Source organism: Crocodylus siamensis, chromosome 8 (genome assembly GCF_052110815.1).
Source record: "Crocodylus siamensis isolate JL-2025a chromosome 8, ASM5211081v1, whole genome shotgun sequence".
In the NCBI taxonomy this organism is placed as follows: domain Eukaryota; kingdom Metazoa; phylum Chordata; order Crocodylia; family Crocodylidae; genus Crocodylus; species Crocodylus siamensis.
Genome location: NC_143402.1, coordinates 12,531,468 through 12,553,844, shown reverse-complemented (window position 1 = coordinate 12,553,844; position 22,377 = coordinate 12,531,468). Strand labels below are relative to the sequence as shown.

The 22,377-nt window shown below is 43.1% G+C and overlaps 1 protein-coding gene across 1 annotated transcript; it reads right to left on the bottom strand.

Annotated features, from left to right (window-relative positions):
* Window positions 1-960: 960 nt before the first annotated feature.
* On the bottom strand, window positions 961-22,108 carry SH2D1A (SH2 domain containing 1A). Its single transcript, XM_090059873.1, has 4 exons — window positions 21,825-22,108; window positions 7,959-8,022; window positions 4,603-4,729; window positions 961-4,031 (listed from the first exon to the last, which is right to left on the bottom strand). Exons 1-4 carry the CDS (start codon window positions 21,959-21,961, stop codon window positions 3,991-3,993), a joined length of 369 nt encoding a protein of 122 aa, XP_089915999.1. The 5' UTR covers window positions 21,962-22,108; the 3' UTR covers window positions 961-3,990.
* Between the last annotated feature and the right edge of the window lie 269 nt (window positions 22,109-22,377).

Here is a 22,377-nt window from a genome sequence, read left to right as displayed (position 1 = left end):
GGCTTCCCATGCAAAACAAGAAGATAAAGCCGTTGAATACTGTATCTCCCTATTGAGTTTAGCTCTGAGATTTGTTCTATCAGAGACTGCTCAGAACTTAACTTGGTTCGAGCTTTCCCTGTGTTTCTTGCCATGTCCTGTCCCCTGCCAGACCTGATGAACCTGCATTTTTTTTTTTACTATATAATCACTTGATAATCACTTCCCCTTTCCACTTGGACTCAGTAGTTAATGGGGGTGTGCATCCCCACAAGCACACACACGGTTTGTGGTGCTGCAAACCTATCTGCGGCACCACAAATTGCACGCACTGCACATGCATGCACTCCTTGCGCTGCTACTTTGCAGCATTTGGGTGGGGGGGATTGACACTGGGATTTCCTGGTGTCACAAAAACCTGCTAGAAAAGAGCGGGGTGGGGCACATGCTGCCTGAAACTGGAGCTTGGCCAGCCAGAGCCACGCTCTGGCTCCAGGCCGGGCGTTGCGTGCTGGGATCATTGCCACCACAGCTCCAGGAGGTCCCTAGGTAAGGCCACTGGGGGCCATCATGGATGCTGGCCCCAGCCTCTCCTACCCCACCCAAGGCAACTTGCCATGCATCAGAGCTGTTGTGTTGAGCATCAAGTAGTTTTGTGCTGGGAAAGCAGAGTACAGAAATAAATTTGCATGAGCACAAAACTAATGAGCAAGAGCAATGAAGGGAAAAAGCTAACGGCAAGGCTCTATGTTGACTAACAAGTACTTAAAAAAAAAAAAAAAAAAATCTTTAAGACACTGACAAATAATAAAAGGTTCAATCAAAAAAAAAAAACCCCATAAAATTCCCCAGCATCCAATGATTTCCCCATTCAGTTCACCGCTCCTCCACAGCTGATGTTTGCTAAATTATGCAACAATAAAGAAAAAAATAGAGTTTTTTTAAAGTATTTTTATTAAAAAGTAAATCTTTCTTCCACTCTGTAAAACAATTAAGATCAGAACATTGTTTCAACCAGGAGTTGATACCCTCAGTAGCTACAGAACAATATGCAGAAGCACACCATAAAATATGACATTATATGGTGGGATTTGTGTTGTTGTATCAACTTAACTGAAAATTGGAACTAATTTGGGAGGTCGGGGGGGGGGGGGGACACATTAAGCAAGGAACTAAAATGTTTGTAGATTTATAGCACCACCTTCCCCATGTCCCTGGACCAGTCGGAGGTTTATTTGGTGTGTTTATTCACTACGTTAGTTTTGAAGGAACATTTTTATGCTTTACCATAAATATTTTATTTTTATTTTGGCTGTTAGAGAAGAACAACTTCAAACTCATCAAACTTCAAAGTTAAATGCTGACAAGCGAGAAACAAAGTTCCTTTATGACACTCGCAGGCCTTCAGATGCTGCACAGCCACAGTTGCCCACTCAGACACCACAGAGAGACACCAAATGCTTGAAAACATCTGGGGAGCCAGCAGTGTAGATAGATCAATGGTTCAGTAAGTCGGTGACTAAGGGTCTTGGTTGTAATGATCATATATGCACACAAAGAAATAGTCCAGTCCTCTTCTAGGCTTGCGTTCATGCCATTAGATGGCCCTCCAAGCACTGCAGTATGCTGCAAGAAAAAACCTGACCCTGGCAAAGGACAAGTATGTGGTGAATCATGACCGCTTCCGAGTAGACTGGCGCAGCGAAGCATTAGGCCCTGGTCTGAACTGATGACACTGCAGATCATGCAGGGACTGCTGCTTTGGGAACGTGGACAAAATGGAGCCCATAGGCTTGGACAGCGGGGCTACTCCCCCGCTCACATAACCAGACTTCGGAAGACCCCTTGAGTCTGTGACTGCTTCTCTGGTGGTTAAGTAATCCTCTATTATGTGACTGTAGCCCCCTCATCCCATTGGCATTGCTCAATATGAGCATTTGGCCACGGGATGACATTTCCTTTATTTGTTAAAGACCAATTGCAGCTCAGGAGTCCACCGGAAAGTGAAACCCACATTAAAACTCAAGCCGGGGCAATGCCAATCATGTAAAACTGTGGCAAACTACTGCATACTTTGAAATGGAGCCTTTCTGAACAGAGCCTTCCTCTCAGATCAGTCACCAGGGTCCCCTGACATATGGCAGAGTAGCGATGCATGGAAAGCATGCCTGCCAACAGACTTTGCAGACTATTGGAATAAATCCTTGTCTTAAGCATTACCTAACCTCTGTGCATCTGTATAGATGATCCAGCTGGCCATTAGCAGGGATATGGGTTATACCCAGTTGCATGGTCACAGCATTATATATGCTAAATGGCAAACAACAAAGAGAAAGGCCATGTTTCGGGACAAATTATGGATGGAGGTAATAGGTTGGGATTTTGCTATAGCCCAAAAGGCCTGTGGGAGGAAACAATTGGACTGGAGAAGGTACTACATACACGCACAAATGTGCACACGCAACATATGCTATATCATCAGCAACCAATCAGCGGCCAGTAGAAACTCACTAGTCATGGTGTATGGCCAAATTTTGCCCTTTTAGCTTGAGTCACAATATTTGGTTCCTGTTCCAGCTCCTGAAGTCAAGTGTTCATAGGCGAACCTCCACTTGCGTAACTTGGCTCAACTTAAAAAAGGTGCAACCCCCTCATGGTGAGACAGAAAATCTTCAAAAAAACCCCATGCATCATAAAAATTCAAATGTCAGATGGCAACCATAAGTCCTCAATTTATTCATTTAAACACCAAAAAAAACAAACAAAACAAAACAAAAAACAAAACAAACAAACAAAACAAAACAAAACAAAACACCACCCCAAAAAAACCCAAAATTATCTCTTGAAAGCTGCTCTCAGAAATTTGGGCCCCTGAGTCATGATTTTTTTGAGTGCTTAGAAGGCAGCAAAAAAACCACTCGTGCAAATTGAACGTGATCTTGTCTTTAACAACAGTGGTTATTTTAGGGCTCTAACTCTACTCAGAATTGTTTTCCATTTTCTTCTAATTATAGCAAGGCAGTGTCAGCACTATAATTACGCCCAAAATGAGTTTCAATCCCTCTTTTTTTAATCTACATGCAGACTCAGATTTTTCTGACACTTTGCTGTGCCTCAGCAGGGTCTGGAATTAATTGATTTAAAGATGGAGTCATATAATAATAGGAAACAGTACAGCATCTATATTCTACCATCATGGTCATATAAATGCAAAGGGAATGAAAGAAGGCAACAGACTATCTGTAAAGAATAATTTATTTTACCAAAATTAGCCATCTTTATTCCTGCCCACACAACTTCCTTAAATTAATTTGGCTTTTCTTAAATAACGCAAGGCATTTGATTTTTTTTTAAAGCTTTGGCTCAATCACAAATTTGAATTTTCTACCTTCAAGCTGTGCTAAGCCAGTTATGATTGTTCACCTAGATGATGCAACCTTGTTTCTTTCTCCTCATTGGGTGAGCCTGCAAACAGTCCCAGCAAGAAGACATATGATATGAATGTAAAGTTTGATGTGGAGGAATATCTTGCCTGTCGCTTTCAAATTTGTTCACAGCTTTGTTCATGTGCACCACAGGAGCCCCTAGTTTGAGGGCTTGTGCGAGTGAAGAACAAGATGTATGGGGCTTTTTTGCACTTGGGTGAATTTTGGTCAAAAATCAAACACAAAAAAAAAGAAGCCAAAATGAATTGAAGTACGTAAGTGTGAGAAGGAATATTCAAACAGAAAGCTCCCAGGTACAAAGAGAAGAGGAAAACATGAATACATCCACTTGCTGGTTATTTCTCTTCCATATCTTTTTTTTTTTTTTTTTTTTTTTTTAAATCTAGATTCAAGCAATCTTTTAAACCTCAGGCTAAAACGTCTACTAAATATACATTTCTGCAAATGTTACAGGAAAACTCACGGAGTTGTATTATGTATAATAAACAGCTTCTGTGCTAGGGTATGTACAAAAGAAGACATTTTAAAAGCTGATTTAAATTACTTTAAACGGTGGGAATGGTCTTCATGAAGGCAGGTAAAAGCCCCGGTGGTCTTCCTTTCTCCCTAAAGAAAAAGAATCACACACAAAAAAATTATATATATAAAAGAACAGGGTCTCAAGAAAGTGGGAAAAAAAAATCAAAGGGTGTGTATGTCAGTGCCACTGGTGTATAGATTAGTCCCTCAAAAGAACCACCCCCCCGCTCCCCCAGGCTTCATAATTTAAAAAGCCTAACAACATTTTTTTCAGACATTAGCCCATTTGAGGCCACTGAATGCCATATATCAATCCTCCCCGCCCAAAGACTTGGGATGCTCCGTGTGGAGGGAACACAAAGTCCCAACGCATCTACTATGCAGCTGCTCCTTCTGCTCAGATCCTCAAACATTTTGCTCCTCCCATGAGAAAGAGCAGTGGGACGTTGGCCATCAGCTCCTCAACTCCCACCACTTCTTGCTGCTATCTTAGATATACCTGCGTAGCATGTGCAGGTGCCCCACCTCTTGCCTTGGCTACCTAGATTGGCAATAGCTCCAAACACACGAGAGGAATAGGAAATAGACACCATGCCTCAGACAGCAAGCAAGCTCGACGGCTCTACAAAGTGATGCTCTCAGGCGCTCCTCACGGTACCTTGTGGATGCATACATCTCTCAACAGGATGCTGCAGAGGCGTTACAATGCCTTGGTCTGGCTTCTGGAAGGCCGAGAGTAGATTGTGTACTTTCCGAAACAATCTTTTGTGGACCCCTGGTGCAGTCTGGGAAACAACAGACCAAGAAATGTTATGACTTACAGCAACTCAGGAGACATTTGCACAAAGGCAAAAAAAAACATAGGAAAAAACAGAGAAGCTATTCTCAGCACCGCCTGACAGATTTGTTCAACGGGCCTTTCAAGCTAAGACCAACCTAGGGAGCTGTTCTCTCGGTGTCTCCCAGTTCCAGGGACATTGCTATTTCAAATCTGCACATATGCTAGTTAAGCTCATTTTCCTTTCTGTTACTGCACCCCCCCAGCTGTCTCGCAGGGCAGCTGCAGAGCCAAAGTTCATGCCTAATATAACTCCATGCACTTCTGTGGGGTAGCACTAGAGACACATTTGAACTGAAACACAACGTGGCCACTGCAGTTAGACGCAGCTATCATGTGATGTGATGTGATGTGATGTGATGTGATGGAGGAAAAAAAGCTTTGGTCCACCAAGAGAACATACACACTGTTTAGGCAAAGCTCCCACAAGCCTAGGTCCTGACTCAACAGAGCTGGTGAGTGTCAGTCCAGTTTCCCAAGCTCTGAAGCCTTTCAGTGTTAGCAAGCACCATATTGGAATGATTGTAAAGCAGGTCTTGCTCCTGTGGCTGCCTAACACCAATAAGATGCTCTAGAGAAAGTCTTGGAGCTTATGGTAATGCTTTTTGCACCAGCAAATATCGGCATGACTCCAGCCTGCTTGCAAGTGTTCACGTGAGTGAGCTTTCCATGTATCCATCTGCCATGTCTTTAGTGTGGAAGACTCGACTAACTGTTACCTGGTTTACTGCTCGCACTTCGTCTACCTTTGTACTTTAATGTTTGCAAAAACCAAATCACAAAGTATCCTAGTCTTCAAGGGTTTTGAACTAGGACTCAAAAGCAGCTTTTAAATAATTCAGCACATCCCCGCACCAGTGTCTGCCATAGTCTAGAGCTCAGTATCCTGAAGAAAGGGCATTAGCAACGCCCACATTTGTGCTCTATTCAGCCAAGGACCCTGATGACATTGGAGAGCCCGCCCTGCCCCACCATTAGGCCCACGCAGGAGAAGTCCTAGCTCCATTACAAGCAATAGAGTGGGCCATTGACATCAACTCATCACCCAGACTCTGAATGTGCTGCAGTGTGTTTATGAACTCGCTTTAAAAAAGAGGGATTGACACTTGGCTTTTTCATACCTAAAGTAATGAAGACAAAAGAGAAAGGAGCACCAGCTGCCAAAGGAAAATGAAGAGGCCTTAATGCTGTCAGAAATAACTCAAAATCAGGCTGAACAGAGTGAGCACCCCAGGGTGCTTCAGGGCCCAGATCTGACCCATGAAGCCTGTGAGGAGCCAGGCTGCCTTCCAAAGACCAGAATCCCTGGGATACGCCGAGGTGCCCTGGAAACACCCCAGCTGCGCTCCTTGTAGAGGTGGGGGAGAGGGGAAACCTCACTACCACAAAGTACATCAATTGCTCCGAAGATCATTTGATCTTCAGGCAGCACTACACAGGCCTAGAGCAGACCGCAGCCCCAAGGGAGTATCAAGCATCAACAATCAATGTGGCCTACAATTCACAGTAATTTTCACACCTAGCTGCATTCTGCATCGAAGTACCAGCTGCGTGGTGGAGGTTGGCCGTGTAACTGGATAGCAGCAATTCTCAACCAAGGTGTCAGGGCACGCTGGGGTGCCTTGAGATCTTTTCAAGGGTGCTGCGGGGTGCCATGCAATGTTAGCGCCGTTAGGTGTACAAATATCATTCACAGGATAAACACCGATAGGTCAAAGAGGAATCCATAGTATTATAAGCATTCTCACCTACTGTAGTCCTTCTGAGTTCTATGCAATAGCAGAATTCCTCTATTATTTTTCTGTAGTCAAAAATCAAGTGAAATTAAGAGCTGACATTTTATAAGGGGTGCCTCAAGTCTGAAAAGGTTCAGAACCACTATTGTACAGTCTCACTGAGCTCAGAGAGCCTGTCAGGCCATGATGGATTTTACCCTACAGCCTCCAATATGAGTCAGTTAGTATCCCAGTTTCAAAATGAGATCCATTTGCTCATCTTGGCTAAGTACAGACAGTCAAAAAGCCCAAGGCTGAATTGATTCAATCTTCACAAGTGAGCCTAAACTGTGTAGACTGAATAGATAAGCGAGTGAATAGACATCTGCTTTTGATTCTGGAAATACAGCCACATCCCTGCAATGGCTCAGGCTAGAAGCCGGGGGTGCTAGAGCATGCCTCCCTGCTCAGCTGGAGCAGACAGCTTGGACCCAGGATAGCCCATTGACCCTGCAAGGTGAGGGGTTGGGCGGGGGGGGTGCAGTTTTCAGGGGAGGTACTAAGCATCCTGGGATGCTGGGAGACTGTGAGTTAACTCAAATCTGTCTTTCTGTCCCAATAGCACATTCCCAGAATGAGAAAACTCCAGTGCAAGGATCAGACTTGATGCCTAAAGACCAATTCCTCTGTTCATGTTGCTACAGCAGGAAAAGCTGTGAATTACTTCCAGCTCCAGGGTCCAATGCTAACTAACTTCAAAATGGGACTTAGGTTTCCAGAAAAAAATAAGCATATTAAACCATACTTTACGTTCTATAAACCAGTGTTCATTAATGCGCAAACTGAAATCTAATTATGAATTAAAATAGTGCCTCCATCCAGACAAAGAACAAGAACTTCAGAAAATAAATAAGAATTAGTATTCACAAGTCATGAACCTAAATCATTGTTATGATTTCAAATACTGCTATGCCACTCCAGGGTTACTAGTTCCCTCAAAAGAGAAGTGAGGATGAATGTCATCTCAAATCTCAGCTATTATGTAACTGGTTCATGCCAATGATAAACATATCTGTAGAGAAATTAAGTTAAAAATGAGTGTAAATTGTAACAAACTGTTTGAATATTCCTGGTACTAATAGCATGTAGGATGGAGAAAACATTAGTACTGATTGTACCCATCAATATATAAAGCCACAATATTTCTTCCATTTAAAATGATGCAAATTAATGCACTGTTGCGTTATGCAAGAGCTGAAGTGTAACAGAGAATGAATTTATGACTTAGAGATTGTCAGTACTGGCACCTAGATACCCTAGTGATGGGCTTGCTTGAGATCGATCAAATTAAATGTGAATCAGGCAGTGAAGAAATGTGAATAATCAGGATTAATTGCACTACATCAATAACTGTACTCAACAGAATACAAGATCGTAGAAAAAAATGGGAGAGCTACGTACCTCAGCACTCCATGACCCTGTGTCTGTCTTGGACACTCTGTAGGTATAAACAAATCCTTTATACCTATAAAAGAATCAATGGGTATCTATTAGTTATTCCGACCGTCAGATTTAGTTGCAGTTGCTCTGTAATGTCAGTGTGTGTTCACGTAACGATCTTTTCTTAGCAATAAATGAATCCATCCCGTCTCCAGTATGAAATGCAAAATTCTGACTCTGGTCAGAAGCTGGGTTTCTTCCCACTGAAACCTGCTGCGTTCAAAATAGTTTAGGGCACTGAGTTGATCCATCTGTGATTAAAAACTTATTTTTATATTAAACATGAAATTGTAATACCTGTTCAGCGTTTTTATTTCCCCATCTGTGACCGTTCACACTCAGGCATGTACGTCAGACACTTTCTACAGAACACCGAATGGCTGCGTGTCACTAGTAAACAGCACGGTTGCTATATGCGGCTTTTTTCAAATCAATCAAAAACGTTCCCAGAACCAACACCACCTAATTTTTTTTTAAATCAAAAACCACAAAAATCACAGCAAGTTACAGTTTGTCTAATTAGTTACTTTGTATTTCTTAACGCCATCCTTTTGAGCTTCCATGCAGGAAACACTGACACAGGAGTCCCTGTACCTTAGGAAGCTGGGAAACCTTCATCCATTTCCAATTTCACCTCCACTCAGGGGACAGTAAGAATAGAGGTCACAGCTTAAGAGCTGTGAAAAAAAAAAAAACTATTGATACCCAGAGTTGGTCTTAGCTCTCCTAGAAATCCAACAATGTAGGGATACCAAACTTTAAAGGTGTGACTTGTGAGAAGAGAGACAGCTGCTGATGACCACTTGTCACTTATTACTTACAGTGCAAACTTAGGATCAGCGGTAAAAGAACCAAATGGTTATGTTTAATACCCACAAAGTACAGGTGTAAATGCCTACACACAATGTAGGCCCAGACCTATTACATTAAAAAATGAAATGTGTGATAATCTAGCCATTTGTGATATTTGTTATTTCTGCATCACACTATTCAGAGAGCAGCTGCATGTTATAACAACTGAAGTAATAAATGGCCCAGGTACTAAGGCTGTGGGAAGCTTTAGCCACTGATTCGATTCAGCAAACTCGGCCCGATTCAGCAGCCGAATCTCTGAATCCGAATAGACTCAGGAGACGCTTTAATCTCTCTGAATTGAACTGGAACCCTCCGAATCGATTCGGAGAGATTCAAAGATTCAGACATAGACACAGCGTTAAATGTTTTTTCTACGTACCTCAAGGTACCAGGCGGCTCGTGAACGCCGAGCTGGTGGGGTGGAGGGAGCGTGCTATGGGAGCGCGGTGGGGGGGAGCACTCGGCAGTGGACCCCCCCCGAAGCACTTCTAGTCCACTTCTGGGTCAGCCGTGGGGGACCCCCCTCCCCACCCTACCCCCTGGCTCAGCGACTGGTGCCTCCTGGGTCTGGGGGGCACCTGGGGTTCTCCTGCAACTGATTGCTGACCCAGAAGTACTTCCAGTCCACTTCCAGGTCCACCGCCAAGCACGCAGGGGGGCCCCCTATGCTCCTGTGGGGCACTCCATCTGCTGCACCATTGCAGCATTCGTGAGCCACCTCAGTACCCCGAGGTAGGTAGAAAAAACATTTAAAGCTGCGTCTAACAGCTGAATCGCTGATTCCGTGAATCAGCATCGAATCTTCAGATTCGGATTTAGCTGAATCAAATCCAGACAGTGATCCAAATCGATGAATCCAATCACTGCCCCCCGATTCAGGCCAAATCCAAATCTGTATCAAATATGGCCTGTTTTGCATACCCCTACAAGGTACCATAGGAATGCAGCGATTTATGCTCCACGTCACATGTGACCACTGCTGAATTTCTTCTTTCTGAAGTGCCAGAAATGTGTCTAATTACTGACAGCAACTACCTAACCGGCAGTCAACATTCATCATTCAGAATGGTTTGATTCTGACTTGATAGCTTTAAGACCCACTGGACTCTCTCTTTGCATGAGTGTGAATGAGTATACAAGGTGAACGGGGACAGTTCACTTACTGGTGCAGAACGGTGATGCTCCATCAAAACCAGTGGCACTGAAGCTGAAGTACCGGCCTATTGTTCCTATCCAGAACTGCATGACTTAGAGCACCTGTGTCACAAGCTTCCCATACTGATGCTGGGCTCGCTCAGCCTCGACTACTTTACAGTTTGCTCGCACTGCTTCCTGCCATTATTTTTAAAAAACAACTCATGTTAAGAGCTCTTAAGTCTGGAATACCAGACAAATGGCTTCCCAAATGGTGCTTAGCTGCTAGCCTTTCTGAATGCAAATGCTCTGCCTTGCCCACTGACGTCACTGGGTTTTAAGTTTACCGCAGTGCTCGGTTCCCCAGTAGCCACACGCAGCTCTTTATGTGAACGTCTTCGCTGTACATCTTTCTCCCTTACTAGCTCAAAAAATCACCTCTCTGTTCTATTTACAAAGGGGTTTTTTTTGTTTTTTAAGTTCGTCTTTCTTCTTTCTAAAATGCATTCAGGTCTCACAAGGATATAAAGCAAGGCTTCATCATGATCACACGTTCCTGAAACTCAAGCTTTCCGAGTAGTCGCTTAGAACTAAAATTTCTCTGCAAAAACAACAGGCAACACACTCCCTCCTATATACCAAGGTCCCACTTCTCTCCCTCTTCTAATTGTTATTAGCAGTTAATGCTCCAAGGTATCTAAAGTGTCTAACATGTTTGTAACCGTGGCTATCGACCACTTGATCAGCTTGTCAAAGATTCTCTCGTGATCGGCTTAAAACCATGAATTTGGCTTTATCTCAAACCCCATTTTTTCTTGTTACATGCTTCAAGTCTCCAGTCCTCATTTGTATTATATTGCATTATATCTTTGGTCCTTGCTGTAGTAGCCAAAACATCAGCATATCTGAAGTAAGTTAAATATGGCCATTAAATCCACCCTATCCTTAACATTTTGGAATTACCATATCACTCTTTTCTTTTCGCTTCTTAAACTGTGTTGGCGTTAGTGCACTATAATGTTCCTATTGCAATATAATGTTGAATCCTCTCCTGTTTGTACTCTGCTTTTTTGAACCACAATATACAGTTGTACTACATTAATTTTTTTTTCAAATTTTGAAGTCTTTCACTGCAGCCCAGAGGCTATGTCTCTGAATATTATTATACACTTCCTCAATATCTAGAAAAGTGATATACATATCCTGCATTTATTCCCAATTTCCCTCCAGTAGAAGATGAAGTAAAGTATTTCAACTCCACTGGAACTATTTTTCCAGCTCTATAGTCATAACTAGGTCTAGATAAAGGCCTCAAAGACAGGGTTTGGTAAGTGGAACAAAGCAGAAGAGGCCACAAGAGTCCTTCCATTCACTTGTGTCCCCTCACCCTTTTATTGTTCCCTCAAAGTGGTTATTATCAACTTCTTCCACTCCTTTGGTATTTTTTCTAACATTAGTTTGTGATTTTTTTAACTTAATTTCACAATTGTTGTTAATAATGCAGCAGGCCCATTACCAAAAGCTGGTGCTGTATTGTTCAAAACCATTCACTGTGCTGTAAATCTCTTCACAATTCAATTCTTCCGCAAGGCTCAGCTTTCTGGAAAAACAGAGTTTCTATTTCCTGGCAAACACATGACCCTCACGGATGGGAAGAAAGCTGGATAGTGCAAAGGAGAAAGGAGTGATTCACTGGTCCTCTGAGTTGGGGATTGGGCATACGGTTATCTCCCTACCCCCATAAAAAACTCAGTTCTTAAGAAACCCTCAAATAATCCTGAGAAAAGCACAATACAGATATAGAGCTGTGGATAGAAGAATAGAAAGGGGAAGTATGGAATGCGTTGAGCGTATATAGTTTAGGAGCCCTCTAAAATACAATGAAGTAACTAGAGGGGTATTCGATGTGCACCACACTAAAGGGCTGGAAACTGGGTCTGTTGTATGGTGGGAAAGAGACAGGAAGGCATGAAATGGGAATGAATTTTGGTGGTGAGTGGTACCATTTGTGGCTTTGAACCCATCAGTGAATGAACTTGCTCTCTAAGGATAAGAGGGAACTGGCACAATATTGACCTCACTGGACGCATGCTCCACTGAAAAAATGGTTGATGGAATAAAAAACCTGTCTGAACAGAGACCTTTTCCCATAAGACAACTCGCACAAGATCTTTTTTTTTTTTTTTTTTTTAGCAAAATGAATTGCAGCTCTGCCAAGCGTTGTTTTCCTAACGCACATGATCTTATCATAACTTTCTGTTAAACAGCAAGGACATACTGCATTACCACTTGAAAGGACTTTCTCTTTTCAGCGTGAAAATAGCCCCATTCTGACAAACCAAGTTTCCCTCACAACCTGCCAGCTGTTTCAAACAATGTTTCACAATTTAACCTGCCTTACCCTATGGGTACACAAGTACTAATTTTCTGGCATTTAAGCTGGCTTAACTTTTTGAAGTCAATTTAATGGTCAGCATGTACACATATATGTGGAGTAGAGTCACCTTAACTGCGGCACAAGATAATACACCTCCAAGGTGTATTATCTTGAGTTGCAACCGTTAAGTTAACTTAGCTCCCAAGATGGCTGCCACCATATCAAGGAGCTGTATGTGGGTACACTCTGATGTGGCTTAACTTAAATTGACTTAGTTAAGTCACCTTATTTTAAGTTGACTTAATACGTGTGTACACATGTAACTATGCAGAACAGTTCCCATCCAGTAAGTACCCACCCTCTCTTTTTTCCTATTAAACAGCAAAGACTCCCTATACCTATGCTCTGCCTACTCCTATAAAGCGCACAGAAAGCATGTTGTATCAGTCTTAGGCTCAGTGTACGAGGGGTTCCTCCTGTGGCACCATTAACTGCCAGCTTAGTTTTCTCCTGTGAAATCAACTCACGCTGGAACAACACTTAGTCTCTGACAAGACAAGCTCTTCTCCATCCTGCTCCTGATACCATGCAATTTCATATCTAAAAGCAAATGAACTACATGCCAGGAGGCTAAACCTGAACTTCTTTCTTCCTACCCACTAGAGACTGGAATATAGATAAAGGGATAGAGAGAGGCAGACTGCGCTTCAGATCCACATTCCTGTGGGGAACCTGCATGGAAATGAATCATCCCCGTTTTTCCCGTGGCGGGGTAGCTCTCCCCAACTTGTGGAAGAACAGAGCTGCAGGATCCTCATGCCTCCGGCCACCTTCAACCTGGCTCTGGCCCCCCCCACCCTGCAGCTCTGACCCAGCTCCCTAAAGGGACAGGTCCCTGTATTAGGGACAGCTCAGTGAGCAGCTGCTCGCTGGGAGCCTTGTCTAGAATAGTTCCCTAAGGGCAGAAAAGTTTTTCCGTGGTTGTTGAGGCCAACAATATGCTGCTAGCCCTATCTCGGCTTGCCTCTTTGGTCAGCCTGAGTAGCCTTTGAGCTTCTGGGTTCAGAACGTGCCACGTGAGAGGAGGTGGAGGGGCTTAGCGGTTGGGGGCAGGCATGATCCGTGTGCCCTCACTCCAGCTTGCTCATGAGCTGGATTGGAAAAGGCCTAGAGCTACAAGTACCAGGAGTGAGATGGTCAACACCCCACTGGAGGCTTGAGATTTGGTCTTGCCTCACATATTTCCTAACATGTTTCCGGTAAATCGGCCTAACAAAAAGTCTCTTCCTTCCTGCTAGAAAGACCTTTAGCAGTGTCTCTCTTGTGATACTATCATTAGGAAGACTCTCGAGGAGAAAAAGTCAAGGACCTGCTACAGGAAATATACTTTGCTGTCTTCAATAAGTTTTTGCCTTTATACATCATTCCCCACAGAACTACAAAGGCATCTTCACAGCTGACACACACTAAGGCAGCATTTGCCTACCTATTCTCACCACTCCTCCATTTTCCGTTCTGCTCAAACTTGTTAAAGCCACATTTGCTTTAACAGGTGAATAATTACAATCTTCTGCACTGTTGAAATAGCTGGAGGATATTAGCCGTATGCAGCAGTTTAAAAATTAACCATGACATTTCAGCTACATGGTACGTTTTAAAATCATTTCCAAATGTTGTGTAGCTCAGTTGGAGAATTTCATTAAAATAATTTCTATTCATTTTCTGGGCCTAAATTGAACAGACAAAACAGAAAAGCCAAGTCAGCAAAAATTATATCAAAAGCTGATTTTTTTTTTAATAGATCTCTTTCCAGACTTGAGAGAACACAGTATAAGGCCTGTTAATGGATAAATTAAGGCAGTCACACATATCACCTTGGCATTGAAGCATTCTTTTAGGTGGAGCTGGTATTTCTGAACATAGTTTATTTTACCTGACCTTCTGAAACCTTGCATTCAATTGGTCCTGACTTAGCTGAATTTTAACCATTCAAATTGAACTTCCCCACGAGGAACATCAGCGTTAAGCTACAGATTTTGGGAAAATGTCAGCAAGATATGTTCAGTTGTTTCTGAGCCTACTGAGGGAAAGCACATTGTTTTACTCATGCTACAAAAATTCTTGTGACATTCGTGACGAAGCTTGTGCTTTGGACAAGGGTCTCAGATTTGTGGGGAGGACTGACATTAGTATCAAGCCTGTGCCTTATGCCAGCACATTGTCCTGATGAAAACCCACCCAACTATGACAACGTTATAACACATTGCAAAACTGTAATGCACACAGTGCTGTGTAGAAATGTTAGAATTTGGCAATTCATTTCTCCAAAGATTCATTCTGCACTGCTTACACTCCAGCTCTGGCTACACAGGCCAAGCAGGATTTTACCTGCCATTGCATCTCCTGCCTCCGTAAGACTACTCTGGCCCTGCACGCTAGAACTTAGAGCAGGTATACCCTTTTTCCTGTGCCCTCAGCACTCTTCTGTGCCGACTCTCTGAACAGCTTGAAGGAGGAAATTTCTCAACCAGAATGAAGAAGAGTCAAGAGTTGACCTGTTGAAGGTACAGCAAAGGGAGTCATTTAGGTGAGACACTTAGAGAAGTGAAATTTGGATCAGGACTCACGAGGGACAGAGGGAACCGGAAGCCAGGGTTTGAGATTATGGGGTAGAGAAGGAGGACATGATTGAATGGTGGGGTTCAGAGAGATTAGGAGCAGGATGAGGAACCTGGAGAGTAGGAGACAACAAGGCTGGGACAGTAAGACTGAAGGGGATGGCAGAGAGGGTTCGGGCACGGTGGAAACAAGTCAGGAGAGTCTGAAACAACTGCAGCAAAGTCAGAAACAATGGAACAATACGTTCCTCTAGATCACCTCTAGCTGTGGTCCACACAGATGATGACACCCGATTATTGTTACTAGTCACCCAAGCCTCACCAATACCTTACATGCCCTTAGCTACAGAAACGGGCATGGTTTAACTATACTTGTGCAAGGGGTCATTAGGCTTGGGTAGTCCTTCTGCTTTTTCTTGACCGTTACAGCAAATCTAACGATTCCAACAGTGCTGGTGACCACAGGGGCATCAAAATGACTCCAAATTCTTGAATTATTTTTTTCAGCTTGTTTTGTAAAAAGCAAAGATCGTAGGCAATCACATCCAAAACCCATCAGAAGGATGCAACACCTGCAATATCAAGCACTCAACATTTTAGGAAATGCATGCGTGCTTTATGAAAGTCTTCAGTGACAAACTTGGCGCTTTCTCTGCAGGAACGCTCCCTCGGTGCACAGGGTGGACTGCGCTCTAGGGAAGAAGCAAGACTCTGTCAAGAACGAGACTGCTGCTCCTGGAACCTGCTGCCTCATTTGTTACAGAAGGTGGAAGGCACGTCCTGAATGGAGCAGGGGCTAGCAAGAAAAGAAAGGCTCATCTCACAGTCGAGGGAGCTGAACGTTGCATTGGAAAACTGGATTCTATCCCTGTCGATGTCCCAGAGCTTCTAAGTGCTGAAAAGCAAATCACTTAAGGCAAACTTTTCATATGCACCAATTACATTTAGTCATTTTCTAGCTTTCCCCCCCCAAGACCCCTGGCAGCTCAGGTCAAGGGGATCCATGCTTTGGACAGTTGAAGCATAATGCAAAATGCTCTGAGAAATCCTTCCCTAAGCATCCAGAACTACTGCAAACTTTAACCTCTCTCTCAGTCTCTCTCCCTCTCTATTCTCCACCTGTAAAGGGGGTTAATAATACCCATTCAGCTAAAAGGTGCATTGTGAAAATAAAGTCATTCATACTTTCAAAGCACTCAAAAGCTAGCAGAAAAGTCCATGAAGATACTAACACGTTCAGAGGGGAGTCTGAATAATATGCAGCAAATAAGGCATGGGGCCAGGCATTGAACAGTAAGAACAAAGCCAAGCACTGAATACTGCTACGTGAGGAGCGGTGTGGCGGCTGAACAGTGACGTGAGTTTAAGCCAGACTCAAGCCAGATCCAGTACTAATCAGCCCAGTTGCAAATAGCTATCTGGTCATTTGAGAGTAAGATTATGGCAATGAACAGACATTCATTTGAAGCGCTCTAAATCCCACTCCCATATGAAGCATGACAGCTCTGGGCAGACAAGTGGCCCTGTCCTCACAACACTTTATAATGGCCACGAAGGTATGCAGTGGCTATGCTCTCCAACCAGGGAGCTGAAGAGCAAGAATCTCTGCGCGTCTCTATTTCCCAAAGACCGCTGAGCACACTCAAGAGCGCTCACTGGCTGTCCACCCTGTCCCCCCTGCCCCCACCCCACATAGGAGGAGCTGGGGAGCAGAGCACTGCGAGATGCCAGAGGGCAAAACAACTTCCTAGTGCTCTCTGCTGAAGCATGCAAACATTTCAGGAAGTGCTTCAAAATGAAGCATGCACAAGATGCTCCTCTTTTTTGAGGGGCATTTTTTAAGTACTTCTTCAGCCATAAACATCACTTTTGCTGCTTGGAGAACTTCAAAGGCACTTGGAGTGCTTCAAACAGCACGTCCATCCCTGGCTTGTAACATAACCCAGATATTGTGGTTAATATGATGGGAAAGAACAGTATAAATTAAATCTGAATAGGATCTCTCATGCCACTGCCATTATCTCAAGAACTCCAGCCTTCGACTGTGGCTTTTAATTATGCCTTAAAGTATGAGTACAGTGGATTAATGGTTGGTTTCAGGAAACAGTTTGAAAGGAAAGGAAACAACTGCTCTGCTCGCTTTCAAGTATTCACGTATGTTTTTGAGGCTCAAAACGCAAGTGCTTGGGAGTATCAAGGAAACAACTGCCCACATTCAAGTATTCAACTAAGTTTTGAGGGCCAAAACACAAGTGCTAGGCTTAGCATTGACTTTACCAATTTATATCTTTCCACATGCAGAAACATCTTCCAAAGCCAAACAGAGCTTTTTGTACTCACAGTAGGCAAATAAGTTGTTGTCTCAAGGTCTGCTCACACTGTTTAAGGAGCTGCTTTGAAAAAATCAGACCTATTATTATGTCCTACGTTGGCTTCATTGGGAAGAAGGTCTTTGCATGTGGTCTAAATGTCAAAAAAAATCCAAAACTGCTGCAAACAGAAGATGTTACTAGTTAAGAAGTAAAACCCCATAAAGAAAAACTGCGATTCAATAACAAAATTTCATGACACTGAATGCAATATCCAACCGATTTAAATATTTGGGGTGGGGGGTGGGAGGAGAGGAAAAGAGGGGAGGGAATCAATGATACATGTTTCTTTAAACCTAATTTTCAAGAGTCACAGTTTTCAAGGCGAATGCACGAGTGAAGTATCTGAGCTCCTGTGTTGGTGAATTTGAAACAAGCATTTAAATACAGCTACCGTTAAGGTACTTAATGTTATCAGTTTGATATTGCTATTAATGAAATCACAGCACAGGCAAGTGCAGGATTGAGCATATCCTTTGCAAAAGCTAAAAAAAAAGGTCTCAGAAAGCATCTTTCTTTAAAAGAAAGCCACCCAGAGATGCGGCTATAAATCAAAAGCCACCTTACTCGGCATACAGTTTGCCTTCCCCACTGTGGTCTTCAAATTATTATGAAAGTAAAAACGTCTTTGTGTTTTGCCTGAGCCAAAAATATGCACACACATATAAATGCCTCTTTGAAGGCTTGTGGGCTTTAGTTCATACACAAGGGTTATGGAGACTACAGTTTGGGCCTGAACTGATTGGAGGAAAAGCCGTGCCCTGTCAAAAAAAAAAAAAAAATAGTAATACCTTGTGGGGAAGCGAATGGAGGGAAAAGAGGCACTTTCTTGCTTAAAGTTTATTAACAAAATAAAAAGAAAGACCTGACCATCTGCAAGTTTTATTGTGCCACCCTTCATGGCAGAATTTCAGCTAGACGTGCCAAGGTCAGATATAGTTCAGAGATGAACTCAACGGCAATAATGACCTCTCGCCAGGTGACTTCGTGGAACCTCAGCCTCGTCCACCTTGTACAAGGCATAGCTCCATTTCTTCTTTTAGACCCGAGTACAAAAGACTCGGTTGAGCCTAACCCTAGCCCTTGCTGCCTTTACTATCTATACTGAGAAGTTCAAAGTCTGCCAAAAACTACTAACATAGAAAAACTGGCATGAACAGCTTGCACAGAGAAACTAAAGTTTTTGGTTGCGTGCTGTTGTCACATCGCACCCAAAACCAGCTGCACGGGGAACCTTGGGCATTTTTACACTCGCACCAGGATGCAGAGGGAGGTGTTTTAAGTAGTGAGCCGTGCTAATTAAAAGCACCCGAACGTCATGTGTACCTGTGTCCCCCCATGCTGAAAAATGGCAGCAGGATGCTTTGAACTAGTTTGTCGAACTAGCTTTAGTTCAAAGCACCCAGCTGCCATTTTTCAGCACGGGGACACTGTTGCAGATGATGCTAGAGTTTCCTGGAGCGCATTCATTTCCACTCCAGAAATTGGGAGGAGAATGGGAGCAGGCTTCCTGCACATGTATCAGAGCCCCTTAATGGCTGAATAGCCCAATCGTGTTCACTACATTTTCATCAAAATAGGGTTCCCCCCACCCCCGCAAAAAAAATGGCTTTTTGAGGATTTTTTTTTGTTTGTAAAAAGTTTATCTTTATGATTTTAACTTTGGCTGCCCCCATAGTGGAATGGAAAAGGGAAAGGTAGAGAAGAGAGAAAAATCTAAAAATACTTCCCTTTTTTTTTTTTTTTTTGCGTAGAGACTGATCAGAGAAAACCCTAGTTGGTATGAAGCCTACTAAACCAATAATTATATCTTACTTTCCACTGTTGAGCTTTTATCTGTTCTTCAAATGTCACTTATTTTGGACTTGATCTTTAAACAACGAGGAATGAATAGAAAAAAATAAATTCCAACAAAATAATTTTTGTATTATTTGAATTTTTTTTTTCTTTTAAAGAAAATAGCATTTTCATCTAACTTTAGTATTTATTACAACGTCTGTCTTTCTGTTGACATACAGGCTTTACTTTGTCATTTCAAAAATCATTTCAGATCAAGTCTCCAGTAAGTACTAAATAGTCCTGATCTCTCTAGGTATTCCTAGAACAGTCATCTGCAAAGACTCTTAGTGATGATGAAAAGATTTTTCTAACTTCAGTGATGTCCTAAGTGCTTCACACACAGCTATAAAGGCAAGTGTGCTGCCCCCAAATAATTATTTAATATAGAAATACATTTACTTGTAAATTATTGGATTGTTTGATGATGATGAACCCAGAAGTCTACACTCTTCTCTTCTGTATTCTGCTTTGTCTCTATTGCCTCTTCTGCTGCTTCTTTCGTTATAAGCATGCTGTCTCTACACATACTGGCCAGTCTAACATTTTTTCTTCTTCCCAGCATTAAGATCCTGCAGTGAGTTCACTTGCAGTACACTGCCTGTTCGCTCCTCCTGGTCCGTCATGGCAGAGCTGTTCTGGTATTGTATGGTTTTGCCAGCTGTAGTTCAGTGCCTACTCTTCTCTAAAAGTCTGTGTTATTTGCACGTCCATTCATTTCCTAATGTCTTTATATCATCCACAGTGGCAGCGCTCTCCTTACTCAACATCATGTATTGAAATACTAAATTTTACTGGACCCAGTGCTCAACTCTTTCATTTCATCTGACTGATCTTTAAGATGACTTGAGCTTTCAGTGTCTGATTCTTCTAAACGTCCCTTATCCTGCACTCACATTTAACTCAGTGCACTTATTTCCTGGCTGATTTTCTTGTTCGAGGCTGAGGTGAAATAAATGTTAGGTGTGGCATATACGTATTGACATTCTTTTTTTCAGTAATTCCCAAAATGCGTCTGCACGTGGCTTGCAGATTGCACTTGGAATTCCTTTACAATTAAAAGCTTACTGAGGAGGGCACTAGTGGTTGACCAGAAATGTTGCTACTGGAAGGTGATCCATGGGCCCAAACAGTTTTGGAGCATCTCTGAGTCTCCATCTCATTTAGTAGGGGAGAAAAGAAAATTTGATCCTCACAGTACAGTTCTAAAAAGAAAACTGGGTGACACGTGTAAATTCTTCTACAGCTTTTGCTACTTGACAGCCTTCTGCCTCAGTTTGCTCACCTGCAAACAGAGAACTATAATGCTAATATCCCTTGGAGACTAAGTCCAAATTAAGTGATGTTTGAAAAGTATACTAAGGCCACTGTGGAAAAGTGAGAGGGAGGTGTTTGTTTAGTAGTCCTCATAACGCCTCTAACTATCTCTCTTCTCTTACATATGAGTAAAATCCTCCTCTTTTATCTCCATCTAATTTGTTCTTGATACAAATGCATTTTCCTGTTACTCTTCAATTTTTAAAAGTAGTCCTTTGAATGACCTTGCTGGAGATTTTTTTGTTTCAGTTTAACTATATTCAAGCCCAAAACTAACGCTTAGGATTCTTCATCCTTTCCTCTTCCTAAAACTGCGCTAATTAAAATACATCATATGTATTAACTCCCAAAACATTAACAACTCATATCCATTTTAGAAACATCTCATCAGTGACTCCTTACTGAATTGGTGTCAGAAATTTCTTCCCCACTAACTCTCTTCACCTTGGCTGATAAAATGTTGATACTTCCTTTATTACGATCCATCTGTATTTTGTACTGTAAGGATAGTTTATTCTAAAAATAATAGAAATGCTGGAAGTGCACGTGACGATGCCCAGCCTGAGTAAGACTGGCAAAAATCAGGTTAAATGTTGGCACGCAACCCCTTGCCGTCCAGATCTGAATGGAAAGTACCACTGCTCCAACACAGGAGCCCCCAGAACAGGCAGAGGTTTGGTTTTCTGCAGATCGGCCAGGCGGCAGAAACAGGTGCCAAAGCAGCCAAGAGACAACTGGCACAAAACCCAGCCAATTATTCAGCAGGAGCAAACAGCATGGGCAGTTTTCTATCCCAGCTACATGGCTCTAATCTATGATAACCTCATTCCTTCTTCTCCCCCGTGCCACAACCCCAATACCAATAACTCTTGGCCTTTGTTCAGTTTTATGGCCTTTTTAGGGTGGAAGCTCTACATGGCAGTCCTCTGCTCTTCCAGCAAAGGTCCACGTGTACCTTATATGCTTCTACGCCTGAAGCCAGAGTCGAGCAGCTAAATCCTCAGGATTTTTTCTGCAACGAGCTGTATTTGCAAAACATGCCAGAAGGTATGTTAAAGGGCGAGCATCATGGCAGGCGAAACAGGCACCATGAAATGAGCAGTTCAAAGTCAACAGTCCTAAGAGCCGCATGAGCACTGAACTCTAGCACTGCCCTCCCAGGGGTCTCCATGCCAGTGTCCCTTCACCAAATGGAGCAGGCCCCTCAAAGACTCCCAAGCTGCTGCATCTCAGATGGTAGCTGGGATCCCCCAGACCTCGGACAGACCATGCACGGGGGTGCTGATGCAGAAACTAAATTCCCTCGGTTCTTTGTACTCACAGCACGCAGAGGCAATATACTCCTGGGATGGTCTCGCTGTCTCGCAGTAAATAGCTGCCATCCATCCCCTTAGCCAGCAGGAGCTTCTCCCCAGTTTCTCGGCTGATGTTCCCATGGTAAACTGGCACGGGATCCATTGCTTCAGGGTGAACGCGGATGAGCCAGATGAAATCCAGTTATGGAGGAGTGGCTGGTGCTAGTGCCTGCCACGGAGCACACTGATGTTACCCAACTGCTCCTCGCTTGCTTGCTCACTCAGGTACTGCTGAGCTGGTGGTTATAAACAGGATGTGTTCGCAGTTTTAGAGCTTCTTTAATAATGTCTCATGCTGGCAGCTAAAAGCAGCCTTGAATTCACAGCTGTGACACTAGGGTCACGCTCGCTCCACCTAACTGACTATACAGAAAGGAGAGTTCACACCTTTTCATCCCTTGGGTAACTCAGGTATATGGAGGCCACAAACCCCCCCCCCGACAAAGAAGTGAAGCCTATTTCCTCCCCACTTCTCAGAAAGATATCACCTGACTTTTTTGAGAGCCGGGATTCAAATAC